Source organism: Chrysochloris asiatica, unplaced genomic scaffold (genome assembly GCF_000296735.1).
Source record: "Chrysochloris asiatica unplaced genomic scaffold, ChrAsi1.0 scaffold00003, whole genome shotgun sequence".
Taxonomy (NCBI): Eukaryota; Metazoa; Chordata; class Mammalia; order Afrosoricida; family Chrysochloridae; genus Chrysochloris; species Chrysochloris asiatica.
This window is the reverse complement of record NW_006408521.1, coordinates 30,936,375-30,956,132: the sequence shown is the minus strand read 5'-3', so window position 1 is coordinate 30,956,132 and position 19,758 is coordinate 30,936,375. Positions and strand designations below refer to the sequence as shown.

The 19,758-nt window shown below is 51.7% G+C and overlaps 1 protein-coding gene across 1 annotated transcript in view; it reads left to right on the top strand.

Moving 5' to 3' along the window:
* Positions 1–14,852, top strand: part of SH3PXD2A (SH3 and PX domains 2A) — a 261,997-nt gene extending 247,145 nt beyond the window's left edge. The window contains exons 10-14 of the mRNA XM_006831315.1: positions 2,714–2,831; positions 6,523–6,860; positions 7,874–7,923; positions 10,703–10,822; positions 12,848–14,852. Coding sequence (XP_006831378.1) covers positions 2,714–2,831; positions 6,523–6,860; positions 7,874–7,923; positions 10,703–10,822; positions 12,848–14,818 — 2,597 coding nt within the window. The 3' untranslated portion in view covers positions 14,819–14,852. The remainder of the gene's footprint in view (positions 1–2,713; positions 2,832–6,522; positions 6,861–7,873; positions 7,924–10,702; positions 10,823–12,847) is intronic.
* The last annotated feature ends 4,906 nt before the right edge of the window (positions 14,853–19,758 follow it).

Here is a 19,758-nt window from a genome sequence, read left to right as displayed (position 1 = left end):
TGCCACATCTCTGCCCGTGGAGCAAGCAGCTGGTGGGTTCAAACTGCCAACCTTCGGTTAGCAGGCGAGTGCTTAACCACTGCTCCTCCATTCCCACAGGCTCAATTCCATATATATGCTAACTGCATAGACCCAGGTAAGCACAGTTACAGATATTCACAGATGTACATAAATACAAATACTCCATCTAGAATCACCCATCCGTATGCAAATACTCGCCCACAACTACATGCTTGCTCATCCTATCTCTCTGAAATAAGAGACCTGAACAGAAGTCCCCAGCCTTAGCCTTATGGGTAAGTGACATCAGGTAGCCCAGACAAACTTGAAGAAAGGTGGCTGGACAGTGCTGCTGGGGGGCCGGCAATGAGTCATGGACTCATCGGACAAGAGAAGCATCCACTCGGTCCCTCCACCCACCCGCCTGCCCGCTAGCTAGGCGCTGGAATCAGAAGGCCTCTCTCTGTGGGGCGGGGGCAGGAAGGGAGAGGGAGACTGCTGACAGAGGGGAAAGTGTTTGGAAAGAGGAGGCTTCTGTGGTTTGGAAGCCTCAGGGCTCCATCCCCTGCCTCCAAAACCAAAACAGGCCTGTCAGCCTCCCCCCACAACCCACCCACCCTGCGGCCAACCTTGCCCAGGGTGGGGTTGCCACCACCCCTTAATGGATGGTCAGAGTGGCCATGGCCCCCATGCCTCCCAGAAGCCTAGGAGCCCCCAAACCCCTCCTGAGCTCACAGCCTCTCTTCCCTCCACTCCAGAGACCCCAGGCACCCTGAATGGCTCGGCCACTGCTGAGGCTTCATGGCCCAGGTCCAGTGGAGGCTCCGGCTGTGCTCTCCATCAGGGAAACCTGGGGTTTGAAGGCATTGAAGTGTTGGTCTGAGGGACCAGCCTGGTTTGGACCAAGGCTTTGAGTTCTCATCACTGGGAATCTCCTGGGGAATCAGGTAGAACAGCCTCGGAGTCAGGAGTCAGCCAGAGTGTGGATGGGGAGCATCCAGATGCCTGTGCCCACAGCACAGAGCCTTTTGCAGGGAGTAGCTCAGCTCAACTGATACTCTTGGTTCTGCCTAGCCCAAGAGGGTCGGGGCAAAGTAGGCACACGAGAAGGTGGTTGTTGGCCCAGTTCTCTGCCCTGAGGGCAGGGCAAGGCTCCTGTGATCTCCCTAAGAGAAAGATTGTCTGTTTTCTCTGCAACTCTGCCTAGGAAAACTTTAATGATGGCTTCCTGCTGGAACCACAGACTTTTAAAAATAACCCAGCCTGAACAAAGGCAAAATGTGGAGCCTAGGACTTGCCTCACCCTAACCTCAGAACCTTGGGCCCTGGGACCTGGCATTGCCCCTCTGGCCACCGCCTGGCCCAGGGCTTACCATGACCCACTGGAAAATGGCCGACTCAGGAGCCAGGCAGGAGAGTAGAGGGTTGGCCTGTCGAACAGTGTAGTCTTCAAAAGCCCAAGTCAGAACCTGGCTGCCTGGGCTTCTCAGGCGTCCTTGGCAGCATGGCTGGAGTGGAGTCCACTAGCTTCCAGGAACAAGGTCCTGCATCATCTGTGGAACAGTTTGGGAGACTGCTGTCAGGGCTCCACCCACGTTTTGCTTTTGGGGTAGCCTTTGAACGTGGCCATCAGTGATGCTCCCACTGGCTGACGCAGGCTGCAGGCTCCTGCTTACCCAGGAAGGATGAGCAGATGGCCCTCCCACAGCAGGGCCCAGTGAGGAGTCCAGGGGGAGCTGGGCAGGGCAGGCGTCTGCACCAGCATCCTGCTATTTTGAGCTCATCAAAAGCCTCCTAGCACTGCTCCAGCTCAGCCCTGCCTTTCTTAGCACTGAAGGGAGTCCACAGTCGCTTTGGAGCTAACTCATCCTGTGTGCCATGCCCTGTCTCGGCCCCTGAGACACATAGGCCCAGGGAAACCCACCCATAGGGCCTGCTTACCCCTGCTGTGTTCTCTCAGATAGTGAGCGTGGCCAAGTGAGTTCCTTCCTGTGAGGAGCTCTACCAGGAGACAGCTCTTCAGCAACCCAGCTAGGGGCAGAGCCAAGGACCACCCAACAGCTCGTTGAGGACAGCTGGTGCTGGGCCCCGGCAATAAGGGAAGAAGCCAGAGTAGGAACACTCCCTGCCAGGATGGAGGTTGTAAGACAGGGATGACACCAGGTTGTCCCCACACACACAGCTCTTCCTGAGACCCCCACAAGATGCCTCATGAATGCCTTTGGTAAATAGAGCAGGCAGTGAGGTCAAATCAGGGTGTCCCCTTCCATGCAGGACTCTCAGAACCTCACTGCTGATTTGACCCAGACCCCTTTCATAGCAAAACACATCTAGTCATTGTAGAATTTATGTCCCAGGGAGTTCCCCGGTGGGATGAATAGGGAGGAGGCTTCACCAAAGAGAAGTGCGGGTCAGATGGAAGCACTGGAGACAGTGAAGAGCTAGGAGAACAAGCCTGGAAAAGAGGGAAGAAGGTGTGGGCCAGGGACCCAAGGCATTCAGGGGACACCAAGGGTGGTCTTGGCCTTGATGACTCTGGACCCTGAAGACCAGGCGCCTCTAACCCTGCTCTCGGTCTGGTGATGTCGTGGTCCAGCAGTTCCCAGTCTGGGAGGGCTGGATCCCTGGCCCTCCCTAGAAGAGGCAGAGGCTGAGCCAGTGCTCCCCGACCTCAGATAACGAGGCTTTCTTGCTCCCCTACCCCTGCCCACAGAGGAGAAGTACGTCACTGTGCAGCCTTATACCAGCCAAAGCAAGGACGAGATTGGCTTTGAGAAGGGTGTCACTGTGGAAGTGATCCGGAAGAATTTGGAGGGCTGGTGGTACATCAGGTAGGAGCCCTGGCAGAGGAGTGAGGTGCCATTTCCCACACCCGCCACCACCCCTGGGTCCTGGTCAGCAGAGCCACATGCCAGGTAGCCCGTAAGTAGTTACTGACGGCAGCTGAAAAGCTCGATGCAACAGCGCTCATCTTGCAGAGTGTCTCCCTGGGCAAGTAGAGCAGAGGCTGATCTGCAGCCAGTGAGGCCCCAGGCCCTGCTCAGCTCACAAGCTGTGGTGCAATCCCTTCCCCCGCATCTGCTAGAAGGGCTCAGCACATCTGAATCTGGTTTTCTGTGTCCAGCCTGGGCTGCCTGGCGTCTTCAACTGTGAGGGCCACCTGGAACGCTGGCGTCTGCAGGCCTCACCAAGGTCCCAGCAGGCAGCCTCTGCTGCCCACGGTCCAGTATTAAGTCCCAGTTGTGGGCTTCTGGCTTCAGAGTCCCCGGCTGATGCAGGCTAGTTCTGGACCCTTCTTCTCTGCAGGGCGAACTGACTTGATGGCCAGAACTGGGGCAGCATGAGACCTGGACCTTGGCCTGACCTAGGTCATCAGGGGCCTCTTCCTACTCCTGCCCTCCCGTTCCCAGGACCCACTCATGCTTCCCAGCTGACCAGCCCATTTGGGTCTTTGGGCAAGGGCATGGGGAGCTTCTCCAATTCTCCTGGAAGCAAAGCAAAGCTTCACTCACTCTTGGTCTGTCAGCCCTGCCCTTCTCTTCTCTGCCCTGGGCCTGAGGCCAGCCAGCTACCCTCCTAGAGGACTTGCACTCACGCAAGACTTTCGTTTCCTTGGCGCTGGCTTTGCTGTGAAAACTTTAACCCAGCTCTCTTCTGTCGCTGATGGAGACAGTTGGTACCTAGGCTCCCAGCCCACTCTCCGTGTGAAGAGAATGCATGTCCCAAGGGGTCTCCCCAATGGGGTGGGACAGGATTGTGCTGAGGTCCTTTGGGACTGAGGTGATCCTGACAGACAGGAAGGTTACCAGCCTGGTAGAGATTGGGCTTCAGTAATGCCTTGTATGACAAAGAGCTCCGTCTTGGCCCATTCTGCCCTGTTAAGTATTAGGCAGAGAGAGCTGTGTGCCTGGACATGTGTTGTTCACAGCACTGCCCCTAGACCCTCGTGTTCTCTAAGCATTGGGAATTAGGGACAACCCCCAAATCCAACAGTCACGAATCTGAAATGGAAAGGCCAGCAAACACTCTGGCAGACTGGTAGCTGCATTTTATTGTCTGGAAGTGTGCTAAAAGGACTAGCAAAGTCACGCTGAGCTGCTGTTTCTAGTCAGCCCTTGTCCCCACGGCCTGGTCCTTTAGTCAGCAAGTCAGCAGGAACTTGAATTGAAAAAGTCCTGCTGAATAGGTTCCACCTTAAGAAGGCTGCCAGATACCCCCTTAAATATGCCATTTCCCAACATTCCAGGCTCTGTGTTGATCCTCATTTCCTGTCTCCCATCCCCCCCATTCTCACACACACACACACACACACACACACACACACACACACACACACACACACTCCCTCTCTCCATCCCTCCTTTTCCAGTTTGCTTCCCTCTGGAGTCATTCCATGTTCCAGAGCTGGAAAGCAGATGTGAGCAGAGTTAGGCCCAGACACACAGCCACTTCGGATTCTCTGCGTTTCGCGGTCTGGAATCTAATTTTGTCCCTGTAATGCTGCAGGAACACAAAGGAGTTTGAAGTGGGAGTGCTCCAGGCAGTGAGCAGGCCTGGCCAACAACCCCATGAGAGTCCTGTTGCCATGTCGTGATGTACACCTAGAAAAACATCTGCAAAGGCCAAGCAAGCGCTGGGCTTGGCCAGTTGCTGCCAGTGGCCAGCAGAGTGACCCTCTGCTACTTGCATTACTTTCCTGAGCCTTGGTTGGCTCATCTGTAAAGTTAGGAATTCTAGTTAGCTGCTTCCTTCTACTCCTGAAATTCTGTGCCTTTGTCTCTCTACTCATTACCTCAGGAAGCTGGGCCAGCCCCCAACTTCCATTGATTTATCCACTGCTCCAGCCTTCTAAACACCAGGAAGATAGGCCAGCTTGGGACAACCTACCTGCACATTCCTGTACCATGAACATAAGAAGCCACCTCCCCTCTGAGCTTTCCAGTTAAATTTAGACATATTAGGAGGGACTTTAGTTTTCACATCCCTGGTTTCCCACTGCCTGAGCACCTAGAACAAGGTCAGGTGGGGGGGGGGGAATGGAGGATCCATGAGCCATTCCAGAGAACCAGATGTGTGTCCAGGGAGCAGACAGGGACTCGGCAAACCAGACTGGTGGGCACTGGCCAGCAGCTGCTGGACCAGGAAGTAAGTTCCCAGTAGATTTGGAGAAAAATGGGAAAAGCTTGTATAAAGAAGTCCTTGAATCATCTAAAATTAACTCGCCATTGTCATTTGCTTTTCACTTTTGTTTATGGATTTGGGGTTTGGTTTGGTTTTTGCTGTTTTACCAAAAGATGTAATCTTCTGCAGTCACGTGCATGAGTGTTTTTGTTAATGGCTTCTGCTTTTGGACCTCCACTTAGACTTTCTCTGCCCCCAAGATTATATAATATTCATGATTTTCATATTTCATTACGCTATGTGGTATGAGGAGTCCTAATGTGGCACTGTAGGATAAGTACTGGACTGCTATCCACAAGTCAGTGGTTCAAACCTACCAGCCACTTCTTGGAAACCCTATACAGGGTCATTATGAGTCGGAACTGACTCGAAAGCTTGTAGCAACAACAGCATAGGGTATGAGGCCAGGACTTCACTTTTGTGTTTCCTAATAAGGAGCTCTGGTAGCATAGTGGTTACGAATCAGGCTGCGAACCGCAAGGTCAGCAGTTCAAAACTACCAGCTGTTCCACAGGAGAAAGATGAGGCTTTCTGCTCCCATAAAGATCTACAGCCTCGGAAACCCTGTACAGGGTTGCTGTGAGTCAGAACCGACTCCATGGCACATAACCACAACAACAACTGGATAATAAGTTGTCCCCAAATCCCTCATTGAGTACTCCTACCCTACTAATTTGAAATATTACCTACCCTTGGAGTTACGTGTGTGAACTTTTCTGTGTGTCCTTATTCTGTCTGTCCACCCCTGCACTAGTAACCAATACAGTACCCAGTCACTCTTCCTCATAGACATCTTAGTCGATCTCCAAGTGTTTATCCTTCTGGAGAAACTTGAGCAGCTAGTCTATCCTTGCGTTTTTCAAAAAAGAACAAGCTGAGCTCCAGAGAAGTGGCTCATCCAGGATACCATAGACGAGAACTCAGATTTCTTGGTTCTCGCCTGGAGCACCTCTTTGTACCCCTATTAATGCTTTTCTTTCCTATAGAGCACTAACCGTACACCACAGCCATACCTTTTCACTTCTGCTCTCTAGAATTGCCCTTTACTTGATTCTGAGGTAGGTTAGCTACTGTGAAGTCTTCCATTTGGACACACCCAAATTTTGAGACAATTTCTAAACTCATAGTCCCATGTTTTTGCTGACTTTGTAGAGCATGAAAGCCCACCCCAAGTGGGAACAGACAAGAAGAGAGGGCTGGAAAGGAAGGAACAGTGTCCTAGGCTTAGTAGTGGCCTTGCCAGTTTGCTTATAGACGTGGGAAAGAAGGCTCAGCTAGTCAAGGCTGGGGGCTGGGGCCTGCTACTGTTCCCATGACAACATGTCCCACTCCTCCCCATAGATACCTGGGTAAAGAGGGCTGGGCACCAGCATCCTACTTGAAGAAGGCCAAGGATGACCTGCCAGCCCGGAAGAAGAATCTGGCAGGCCCAGTGGAGATCATTGGGAATATCATGGAAATCAGCAACCTGCTGAACAAGAAGCCTTCTGGGGACAAGGACACTCCACCGGCTGAAGGCGAGGGCTCTGAGGCCCCCATCGCCAAGAAGGAGATCAGCCTGCCCATCCTTTGCAATGCCTCCAATGGCAGCGCCCTGGGTATCCCTGAGAGGACAGTCTCCAAACTGACCCAGGGCTCTCCAGCTGTGGCCAGGATTGCCCCTCAGAGGGCCCAGATCAGTAAGAACCTCACTGACCTCTGGGGCCTCGCTGCAGAGCTCTCTGTACAATGGGCACGGGTGTGCAGGACCCCATGGGCCCCCGAAGTAGCAGCCATTTCCTGAGATGCAGACTGATCCCTGACCCCATCCTCACCCAATCAGCTGCCCTTCACTCTCTCAGATTGTTTGCTGTTAGTCACAAGGGTGGACCAAGCAAGGAGGTGTGGATGACTCCTTTCCTCCCCACCCTCTACTGAAAACCCTGTGCATTAACATAGGTGCTCATGGCATGCCTCCAGTACTGGGAGCCACTTTGCAATTCAGTGTATTCCCAGAGCAAGAAGGGTTGCTTTTGTGTTTTCCTCCATAGTAAGGGCTTTGCAAATCCAGATAGCTGACAATGTTTTGGTTTTCATTTCCTCAGGCTTTTAGGGGTGGGGGGAGGCTGTCTTCCAGGCTGCTTTCTGTTCAGCCTATGGAAGGAAGCGGGACTTTATAGCTCTCCACAATCACATTTTCCGCGTGGCATTCTTAGACTCATGGGGAAGCCCTCCAAATGTACAGCTTCTTTGTTCCTTGGGAAAAAGAGCAGCCATTCTTAAAGTCTGAGGAAAGCTGTTTTGATGTAGCTCTGGACTCGGCTGTGCCTGAAACCATTTAGCCAGTCACATGGTAAAAGTCTCAGGCAGCTGCTCTGATTGGACGTTGTGCTGAGTCCACAGAACTTAGTCATGAGCAAAAGGTGGAGCTGTTACTGCCCCTATAAAGCTATATGCTCTTCCCCCTGAATGTCCAGACATTCTTAAAGATGATGTTAGAAGGTTCGTGGATTCCCCAAATCCCAGCGAACCTGAAAGGTCTATGATTGCCCATCAGAGATAGCCCCTGCAGTGACTTAAAGTCGGGATCCTTCATAAACAACAGGAATCTGGCCCTCCCAAGTGTAGAGATTGACCCCTCCTAGGTAAGGCGGATGAGGCAATGATGCCTGCTGCTGAGTTGGGATTTCTGATGCTGTGTATCTTCTTTTAGGCTCCCCAAACCTAAGGACACGGCCCCCACCACGCCGGGAGTCCAGCCTGGTATGTGTACTGGTGTTGTTTGCCTTTCTCATGCCTGTTCCGAGGCTGTACTGTAGCTGCTGTCACTGGTGGTCCAGAAGTTTGCAGGCCAATGCTGGGGGGCCCCAGCTTTGTGGGATTAGCAGGGAGGGAAGCTGCAGACCCTAGCCTTTCGGGGGGCCCAGCTGGATGGTTTGTAACTTGGAAACCCACTGCATTAAAAAGCTAAGTAAAACTCTCCCCAGCCATTGAATTGGCAGACATAAACATTTACACTGGTCAGCGAGAGTGTCTAGGTAGGGTATTGCCCATGGATTGGACCCCCTGTCCATGCTAACCTAGAGACATTTCAGCTCTGCCTTGCTCAAAACTGCCACTCAAATCTAGATCGATGGCCAGGGCTGGGAGGACAGAGGACGACCCGGGAGAGTCACACTCTCAAGGACTGGCTCATGTTAATCTGATGTTTTGGGGCCCCTTGCTCCTGTGGGTGGGTTTTCCTGATGTTCAGACAATGACACTCCGCCAGATGAAGGCAGACTTGCACACAGGAGTTGGGTGTGGTCATAGGTCAAGAGTGACTGCTATCAGGGCACAGTGGGGTGCCGCAGAAAGAAGAACTTCAGTCCTGCCAGGCATGCATTCATATTCTCCTTTTGACACCTGGACAAGTCACTTACCCTTCCAGATGCCTCAGTTTCCTTATCTGTAAAATGCGGACAGTACCAGCTATCTCCTAGGACTGTTGTAAGAACTAAAAGAGAAGAGGTGTGTGGAAGAATGGCAAACAGGTTTCCCTTTTTTGTGTAGCCTTTGTTGGGCAGTGCTACCTGGGCACTTGAGAAAGATTTTTGTTGGGCAGTGCTACCTGGGCTTCATGCTGTGATCGGTGTGTCTGTCCGGGCTGCAGGTGAGGGCGTAGGAGCAGTACCGGAGGAGTAGACCCAAGGATGTGCCTTCCTTGCCCTGGTCGACAGCCCCAGTGGAGTTTCTTTTTCCCCCTTGGTTTTATATGGCTAACCAGCGAGTTCTCCTACCCTCCCATCTCTCTTTGCCCCCCAGCTCATTATTTTCAGGAAGACTTGATTTGGGCAGGAATGGGGTGATTCCTTTCACACGCGTGAGATGCAGGGATTACAGAGGCAGGACCACTGTTTGCAATTCAGCCCAACTGAGTTCCGCCCGCCCAAGGGTCCAGGCTGGGCAGGGCTGAGGCCACATCTTTTCACAGGTGCAGCTGCAGAGCCAGGCACCAGGGCAAGCTGGCTACTTTTCACCCTGTCCCTCAACACCCGCTTCACCCCAGCACTCACTTTCTCTGAGCCCAGGCAGCTGGGGTTTGACAGGCCTGCTGCACTCTGAAGCATAAGGGAAGATGGAAGTGTGTCAGGACAAGAGGTCAATGTTGGTAGTATTCATGGAGAACTTCCTGTGTCCTGTACTGGGTCAGAGGTCAAGTCCATTAACTCTGAATCCTCTCACTAACCCTGGTATTCATGCCATTTTACAGATGAGGAAACTGAGGCTCAGGAAGGGCAAGGGCCTTGTTCAGGACCACACAGCTATGGATCGCTGAGCTGGTATTGGGGCTCACATCTGTCCAGCTCCAAGGCAGTGGTCTTCCAGCTCCATCACAGCTGCTTCCCCTTCCCATAATTTTTAAAAATTACATTGTTTGAATTCTTTTTGTAGGAGAAAATGATATAAGGAGTAACGGGGAGGTGTGAAGTCCACTTTGGCTGATATAGAACCCCTGGGTGAAGCTAGAGGTATACTCTCTTAGGGTGGCGGCATTGGTCCGTGTGGTTCACGACTGGATGCTTGGAGTCTTATATCAGTGTCTGGCTCCCACTAGACTGGAGGTCATGTTTTCAAAAGAAACGAGGCCAAATTTAAATGTCCTTGAATGCCATGCTTACAAGTTGAGGTGGCAACGTCTAAAACACTTCCAGGCTTCCCAGCAGGTTCTAGCCTTCCCTACCACAGAAACCCCCTAGTTACAGTTGACATTTACTGACTGGTATCGTTGCTATGACTGCCCCCGACACTCCCACACACCCTTCAAGATGGGCACACTTGTCTATCCTTGCCTCTGCTGCCAGCTGCCACAGCCGGAGCCCCTTCACACTTAGCCCCTCCACAAAGCCCAGTGTGGGTGGACTTCATTCCAATTGTTTTTCTGTGTTTTAATTTTCGTTTTGGGACTCAGCTGTTGAGACATCTGGAAACGGGGCTTCCGTAGATGTCCCAAAACCAGCCATCAAGGCAGCCCTGACTCAGTGGCAACCACATGGGTGTCAGAATAGAACTGTGTTCACTAGGATTTTCAGTAGCTGATTGGTTTTCAGACGTAGGTCACGAGGCCTTTCTTTCAGGGCACTTCTGGGTCATCTATAATCTCTCCATTAGCAGCCGAGAATGTTAACCATTTTCACCATCCAGGGGCTCCTCAGAGATGTGAGAAGAGTAGTTACTGGGTTTTAACCATTAACATTTTGATGGCTCAGGTGAGTCAGTCCATGGAATAAAGCACTGGACCGTAAGGTCAGTTTGAACCACAAGATCACAGTTCAAGCTCACCAGCCATTCTTGAAAAACCCTATACAGGATTTCTGTGAGTCAGAATTAATTCAACAGCATTTAATAACAACAAAAGTATCATTAGAAAGCCTCATCAGAACAGAGTCTTTGGAGCACAAACCCTCATCCTCAGTCCAACTGCTGCCCAAACTCAATCACTAATCCCTGACCTTGTTACTCTCCTCATCATGTGGGTGTTTGCTGTTTGCTTCTCCTTTAGGGGTTCCAACTCCCCAAGCCGCCAGAGCCCCCTTCTGTTGAAGTAGAGTACTACACCATCGCAGAATTCCAGTCGTGCATTTCTGATGGGATCAGCTTTCGGGGTGGACAGAAGGCCGAGGTAAGCTCTGGGCTGTGAGGCCAAGGTTTTCCATTCATACGATTCTCATTCCATGTCATGCTGACAACACTCCTGGAGGGTGGGCATGGAAAGTGAAGAAATGAGATCCACATCACCGCAAGCACTGGGACCCAGTGCTCCCAGTGACCCACATGCTTCTCTAGTACTCTAGGCTCTGGTCATGGGGCACCCTGAAATAAAGTCTTCACCTGACCATCAGGTTTTCCTGTGAGTTGCGGGACTTCTCGGAGCTTGTGATAGGGTGGTGAACGCTGTGAATCTCTGAGTGGAACAAAATAGGTGGCACTCCCTGGGCCCCTTTAGTCCAGGGTTTTGTAGAACGTTTAGCAAGTGGCTTTGTGTAGTAATGAAGTTAGATCCAATTTATAGCGATATGTTGTTGCTGTTAGGTGCCATGGAGTCAGTACCGACCCATAGCGACCTTATGCACAGCAGAACGAAACACTGTCCAATCCTGGGCCAACCTCACTACTGTTGACACACTTGAGCCCACTGATGCTGCCACCTGGCCAATCCATCTCATTGGGGGTCTTCCTCTTTTTCTCTGACCTTCCACCTTACCAAACATGATATCCTTCTCCAGCGAATGTTACCTTGTTTCGCGGTATACCTTGTTTTATATGTATGCCTCACTTTAATGAAGGCCATGGTTTTTTTGTTTTTTTTTTACTAATTGAAGGTTTGTGGCAACTCCGTGTCGAGCAAGTCTATCGGCACCATTTTTCAAAAGTATGCACTCACTTCGAGTCACAGTTTGGTAATTCTCATGAAATTTACACTTTTCCATAATGCTCTTGTAAAACACTGCCTAGACTACAGTGTAATGGAAACATAACTTTTGACTGCACTGGGGAACCAGAAGCGTGTGTGACTCGCTTTATTGCGATATTCACTTTACTGAGGTGGTCTGGTACAGAACCTGCGTAGGCTCCCTGGGAGGATCCTATACGTGTGAAACTGACGGATTATTGCTCAGTCTCTTCCTATTTATAGGGGTGATGTCGCCAATGTGAAGGTTTTAAATCATTTGTCTGCAACAGAGAAATCATTCTCTCAGTCCTCTCTGGAGGCACCTACTAAAGACTCCTAATGTGGCAGAACTGTGATTCTTAGGAGCCAGCTGAGCTCCAGTTTAGACACTGGACTAGGGCAGGGTGAAGGGCGGAATAGAGGAGCAAAGGGAAGAAGAGGAGGAAATCTGCCTTTGACATTCTCTAGCCTCCTGTCCTTCCTTGTCCTTCTTCCCATGATGCCAGTGTTTTTCTCCCATTCTTTGCTGGGAGCATCATGTGATCCAAAATCATCTTCCCTTTATGTTCTCCAGTCCAAATGAACCCCAGCCCAACCAGCACTCACAGTCCTGATCCTTTACCAATCTCAAAGGAATCAAGGTGTGAACTAGTTAATACTGATATCCAATGACAACCCTCTACACAAGAAAACCAGTTAAACCAAAGAATCCTTCACCTGGCAGAACTGACAGGAAGTGAGGAGGGCACTAGGAAGGCACTCCATGAGGAAGCTCTGTCCTTGGATCTGAACTCCCGGTTCTACTCACCTGCATCTTCTCCTCCTCTCTGACCAAGAGACCCTTCCACTTTGCTCTGAGGAGGACCTAGCAGTCCGAGGGGCGGGAGGAGGACAGGAGCAGTAGACTGGCAGGTTTGTACTGGTGAGTCCTAGTGAACTGGGTTTTAATAAGGTTATGCTTTTAAAGGCTGAAGCTTGGGGTAGGCAAGAATGGAGGGTCTGCCGAGAAGGTCAACTCAACCTGGGTGTTGACAGAAATTTGGAGAGAGGGATCCCCCACGCCACAACCATGAGATGATAAAGAGAGACCTGGATTTGAACTTTCGTTTCATTACGAAAGTGTTGGCTCCTGGGCCACTTATTCTGTGGCTCTGTTTGCTTATTTGTAAAGTGGAGCGGACGCTCCTAACCTGGCCCACTGCAGGGTCCCAGTGATCTTGCCACCTCACTGATCTGTCACCCTCTTGCCCCCAGGTTATTGATAAGAACTCGGGCGGCTGGTGGTACGTGCAGATTGGTGAGAAGGAGGGCTGGGCTCCTGCATCCTACATTGATAAGCGCAAGAAACCCAATCTGAACCGCCGCACAAGCACGTTGACCCGGCCCAAGGTACCCCCGCCAGCTCCCCCCAGCAAGCCCAAAGAAACCGAAGAGGGGCCAGTGGCCACCAGCAAGAGCCAGGACTCCCCGCTGAAGCTCCAATATGAGGAGCCAGAGTATGACATTCCTGCCTTGGGCTTCGACTCTGAGCCAGAGCTGAGCGAGGAGCCTGCAGAGGACAGCGGCTCAGGGGACAGGCAGCCCTCCCAGCCCCGTAGACCCTCACCTGCCTCATCACTGCAGCGGGCCCACTTCAAGGTGGGCGAGTCTTCAGAGGACGTGGCCCTGGAAGAGGAGACCATCTATGAGAACGAGGGTTTCCGGCCATTTGCAGAAGATGCTCTGTCTGCCAGAGGCTCCTCAGGTGACAGTGACTCCCCGGGAGGCTCCTCACTGTCTCTTGCCAGGAAAAATTCCCCCAAATCAGGCTCCCCAAAGTCCTCGTCCCTCCTAAAGCTCAAGGCAGAGAAGAATGCACAGGCCGAGCCGGGGAAGAACCACTCCATAGCTTCCTTCTCCTCCATCACCATCAACACTGCCTCTTCCTCCTCCTCGTCCTCTTCATCCTCCTTGTCCAAAAACAGCGGCGACCTGAAGCCCCGTTCTGCCTCAGACGCAGGCATCCGCGGCACCCCCAAAGTTGGGGCACGGAAGGATGCTGACCTGAAGGCTGGCCTGTCCCCCTGTGCCCGGGCCAAGCCATCAGTCCGGCCTAAACCTTTCCTGAATCGAGCAGAGTCCCAGAGCCAGGAGAAGATGGACATTAGCACTTTACGGCGTCAGCTGAGGCCCACAGGCCAGCTCCGAGGAGGCCTCAGGGGCTCCAAGAGCGAGGATTCAGAACTTCCCCCTGCCTCAGCCTTGGAGGAGGGGGCCAGTGAAGGGGCAAGGAGGGGCTCAGCCGACCTCATCACTCTCCCCACCGTCACCCCCCCATGCCCCACCAAGAAGGAGCGGGAAGGGCTGGCCACCTCCTACATGACGTGCAGTGCCTACCAGAAGGTACAGGGCTCAGAGATCAGCTTCCCTGCAGGTGTGGAGGTGCAAGTGCTTGAGAAGCTGGAAAGTGGTTGGTGGTATGTGAGGTTTGGGGAGCTGGAGGGCTGGGCCCCTTCCCACTATCTGGTGCTCGGCGAGAACGAGCAACCAGAACCCTGTAGCAATGAGCTGGACACAGTCCCCACCAAGAGCAAGCAGAAGGAGAACAAGTCAGACAGTCTGGAAAAGATGGAGAAGCGTGTCCAGGCACTTAACACCGTCAACCAGAGCAAGAGGGCCACACCGCCCATCCCCTCCAAGCCGCCTGGGGGCTTCAGCAAGACCTCCAGTGCCGGGACGGTGAAGATGCGGAATGGTGTGCGGCAAGTGGCAGTGAGGCCTCAGTCTGTGTTTGTGTCCCCTCCACCCAAGGACAACAACCTGTCCTGTGCCCTGCGGAGAAACGAGTCCCTCACTGCCACGGACAGCCTCCGTGGTGTGCGCCGGAACTCCTCCTTCAGCATGGCCAGCTCAGCTGCAGCAGAGGCCAAGAGCCGCCTGACTGAGCGGGCCGCCAGCCAGGGCTCGGACACACCCCTGCTGCCCACCCAACGCAATGGCATCTCCGTGTCCCCAATGCGCCCCAAACCCATTGAGAAGTCCCAGTTTATCCACAACAATCTCAAAGATGTGTATGTCTCTATTGCAGACTACGAGGGAGATGAGGAGACGGCGGGCTTCCAGGAGGGGGTGTCCATGGAGGTTCTGGAGAGGAACCCCAATGGCTGGTGGTACTGCCAGATCTTGGATGGGGTGAAGCCCTTCAAAGGCTGGGTGCCCTCCAACTACCTTGAGAAGAAGAACTGACTGAGGGCCTGGGGGGCTTCCACGCTCAGTGTGCTGCCGCAGCCAACACAATGGGTCAGCTCTCTGACAACACTGAACCCTGCAGAGGTGTGGCCTCCAAGCTGTGACCCTAGCAGTAGGTGGGGTGTGGCAGGACCTCCATGGAAACAGGCAGGAGCATCATGGTCTGGAACTCGAGAGAGAACGCTGAGAGCCACATGTGAGGACTCCGATAATCGATTACACACCATTTGGGACTCACCCCGTGAGAAACCTCACCTGGAACACAGGTGGCACCTGTGCCCCCTGCCCCCACAGTCTACCCAACTTCAGCGCCTGGACTGCAGGAGGTGGCCCTAGTATTGTACTGATCTGTGTCTTGTGAGCTGTACTGGGTTTCCCGGAAATCACCACCTCCCCGCATGGTGGCTGTGTCAAGATACCACTGATTCTAGAACCAGTGGTCCTCCTGTGTACTCTCCCGGCCCCTGGGTCAGGGCAGGGTCACTATGGACCACCTTTCTTAGCAGTCACTGCCCTGTACTCACCGTCCTCAACCCCCCCCCCCAACACACACACACAGGACCCCCATGGACGACACATTAGCACAGACCAGAGTCGGTATTTCTCGGTAGGCAGTTCTTTTGCATGTTCTGAATGAAGTTTATTGATTTGGATTTTATATGTTAGACCATTGTTTTGGTCTTATTTTAGGATTTGTTTGGGGGCCTAAGGGTGGTCACCCTGGGACAGGAATCCTGGATGGGCTTTTCTGTTGTACTTTTGTAGGGGGCTTGTTTGGTTTGGTTTGGTTTAATGTTATCCCCCTTCCATAAACCAAAGCTGTTCATTTGGTTTCTACTGTTTGGACGGTACAGGCTGTGAGACTGGACAGGCCTCCATCCCAGTCTTGGTATGCAGCCTGGATGGGCTAAAAACCTCCCTGGGAGGTTAGGGGTTCTGTTGTTCAGGAGCCAGACTTTTAGGAGAGAAGACAACCCCTGAGGGGGCCGAGGGGCGCCTGGTGCTCTGAGTATGTACTGCCGCCCAAATGTGGAGAAGCCGCCAGAGCTGCCACCCTGGGCTTAGGGGCTCAGCAGGCCCTCAGGTGATGCCCACAGGTGTCCAAGAAGAAGGATCCCCGAGCCAGGAGCCAGCCTGGTCTTCCCGAGGGGCAGTGCCCCCAGCGAAGAGAGAAACAAAAGAATAAAGTTCCCCACCGATCCTGTGTTGACTTGGGTTATGTTTTTCAGTTGTTGACGTTTGGAGGGGACACTCCAGAAGCTGCACCAGCTTCCCAAGGACTCCCCTTTGCTGGGAGTGGATTTCCACACAGTGCCTTTGACTTCAGACAGGCTTCACAGCCAAGACTCTGCTGCCAGAATTCCTGGGCTAAGGAATTCTGCACCGGGGACAAAAGGCCCTCCCTCCATCCCTGCTCCTTGGCCTGAAGACAAGCGTGGGACCCAGGGGCTCTGTGCCTTCATGGCCCCCACCTCTCCTCCGAAACCCCAGAGGCCTTGCGTGTGTCTCCCAGGTACTCTTGCTCCCTTGCCATACACAGATACCCTGCAGCTATAGCAGACTGCTCCAGTGGTCTGCCCAAGGGCCATGGTGAGATTATTTGGTTTTGTGTGTGAGTTTAAGAATTAAAACTAGTTATTTTCTTCTGCTGGACAGTATTAAATAGAATTGGATGTCGAATTAATCTGCTAGATTGCAGTACTAATGGTAGCGGTGTAGTGTCTTCATAGTAATATTATTATGACTTTATTTTAACAATAATGATAAAGAAGTGGTTCATTACTTTTTAATTAATGCACTTTAGTAAGGTGGAATGGAAAGAAACCCAAAGAGCAAAGTGCATTACTTAAAGATGCAGTATATACTTTTCTCATTTTTAAACAGCACATATTTATTAAATGGAAAAAAAAGTAATTTATGATTATTTAAAATAAAATTTAAAAGTAGAGTGATGGTTGGGGTTGAAGGACCTTCGGAGAAGCTGTTTTGCAGCAGAAGGGCCCTGGTGGCCTCCTTTCTCAGTTGTGGTCAGTGGGTCACATTGCAGGCACCGTTGTAAGCACAGACTGGGCCACAGTGGTACCTGGAGCCTGCCTGCCCTGCCCCTCCTCTGCCCGGGGAACTCCACCACCTATGAGGGCCGCTGTCACCTGATCCCCCAGGGACCTTCCCCTCCCTCCACAGTGATCTAGATGAAAGGCAGGGCTGGATAAGACTTCGAAAGTCTCCCCATCCCATCCTCTCCTGTCATTCTAGCCCGATGACCGGAGATGACTTGCCCAAAGTCACACAGCTATTTAATGGCAGAGTTCCCCCCCCCCTCCAATATTGTATTGTGTGGTCATCGTGTTTACATTGTGACACCCAGCCCCACGCATGGCTGCGAGTTGCTCAGGCATCTGGGAGAAGTAGGGGGTGCTGCCACCTGGTGACAGCATGTGATTTGGGCAGTCAACGGATTGCCGTGCCCCAGCCTCCACATCTCCATGCCCCTCTCCCTCACTACACCCCCTAACTCACAACATAAACCCTGCCAACCCAAAGACAATATGAATACTTGAAATGAGAAGGGTGTGTGTCAGCCCCTCGGGCCTGTGCCCCCGACTCCTAGCCCAGGGCCGAAGGGCCTTTCCCTAGAGCTACTGAACTGCTCTGGGAGGGGGAGGGTACTGCCGGCAGCTGGTGGAGGAGGGAGGGGACCCATGGCTCTGACCCATCTGCAGGAAAACCAGACCAGACTCGAAAAAGAAAAAGGCCATCTTGGCAGTGTCCAAACCTTGTTTCCCATTTGTTGCCATTGAAAATGTGAAATGACATTGTATTGCTGTATACTGCAACTTTAATCCCAATGAGCCCTTCTGAGGTCATTATTGAGGTTCATATAATGCCCGAAGATGCATCGTTTGGTGCTTTGTTTTTCTTTTAGTTTAAAGACCTTTTTATTACAAGGGGGCCATGTCTCTCTCCCACCTTGCCCTTCTTTGTAAGAGCTGGCCTGGCTGGGTTGCCCGGCACCTCCGTGCTGTTCCCGCCAAGATGAGGGCTGGAGGACACTGGAGGAAGCCAGGAGAGGACAGCCTCTGAGCAGCAGGTGTGCATCTGCCCTGGGGAGCTTTCCCTGAGCAGAGGTTATGGCCATGCGCCTGAGCCCAACACATCCTTTCTCTTCCTCCTCCAATCTTCCATCTTGACGAAGGCATTATATAGAACCATTTTAATCACTTTCAGATGTTAGAGCAGCATTATTTTTACTGGCATTTATATCCACTGCTTTCCTCAGCAAGGCCTGTTACTACTTTTATCATCTAAGACAAAAAGATAAGGGAATTTTGGTCAAGCATTATTTTCTTATTACTAATACTTGCAGAGTAGGCGTAGAACTATTTAAGTTTAGACCTTGGTTTGGTAGTTTGTTTTGTTTTTAAGAAAGAAAAAAAAAATGATAAAAATAACTCCTCCTTTTCCTGGTTTGGGTTTTTTTTTTATTTAACATACTATTTCTGTAAGGTTGGTTATTCATTTCCCCTACCCCCTCCAAATACTTTGCATTCTCAATGGAAAATGAAAACAATCTGAGAGGCAGGAAAAGTGCAATATTATTAAGAGGGGCGCTAGCGCTGGGTGGGACAGTGGAAGGAGGCAGGAGGAGAGACTGCTGGGAAGAATTGTAACGAGCAGGTGGGCAGGTTGATGGATTTTGATCTCTTTACCCCCCCTCCTCCCTTGGTGGCAAGATGGTAGTGTTCCCACACGGTGTCCCCATTTTTCCTTTAGGTATCCTCCACTCAGAAGAAAGCATGGGGTCACCTCAAAACCAGTCCTTGTTTTCATTTCCGATGTTTCACAGCCAGCTGCTCAGAAAGATCTGTCCCCAGAATTGTTCCCAGCAGCCCTCTCTCACCCCAGTCTCCTGATGTTTGGGCCATGCTCCTTTTGATGTATCTTAAAATCTTTCTAAAACTTAGTAACCTCAGTTCAGTTTATGGGCAGGCATCCTAGATGTAACCAGGGGTCAGGTAGATGCCCTGAGACATAATGCCTGCAGCAGGGCCTGGTGCTGAGCCTTGGCCACCTTTCATCTCAACCAACAACTTCAGCCTGAGGAATGAGCCCTGCTGCTTCTGCCCACACCCCAGCCCCAACCAGTCCCCCGAGGGCCTTGGAGAAGAGTCTGAGGTGGTCAGCTCAGGTCTCTGCAAACTTCTCCCAACAGGTACTGAGCCCACCGCCCTCTGTGCCTATCAAGAAAGCAGCGGGATGGGTCATCTCTGGGCCTTTAGAATTCTGTCCCTTGGAATGTCAGGGCATCCTTGCCGGCTTGTACCTTCCACCTCCAGTACTGTATGTTTGCTCTTCCAAGCCCTCTATTTGGTAAATTTCAGAACAGATAGGGATTTGTGAAGGGACTTCAAAGAGTTGATGGAAAATGGTATTAAAAGATAATGGGACTTTTCCACCGATTATTTTTAACCACCCCCACCCCCCAACTCCCATATATGCCCAGAGCGGGACCATGCCCCTGTGTGGGTCTCTCTCCTTGGAGTTGAGTACATATAGCTGTAGAGTCTTAGATAATTTCAGTGAAGAGCTGTCTGGAAAAACAATCATCCAGATCACTAAAGAATGAACAATTCCCTCACTTTTCTGAGGGCCATATGTAAGCAAAGTGTGAATGTGTAGATGTGCACATGTGCACACGTGTGTGAGTGTTGGTAATGTCCCACTTGAATTAAATAATACGGGGTTAGAGAAAACACCAGGCAAGCTGTCTCCACTGAACAAGTCCTTGGCATTGGGCAGGTCCCATGGGACTCTCAGCTTCTGGCATCAGATGTGTGATTTGCACACAATTCTGGCTGGAGAGTGCAATGTGTCTTTTTTTTTTTTTTAATTATTTTATTAAGTATTTAGTTGGAAACTTCACACTGGCATTAACA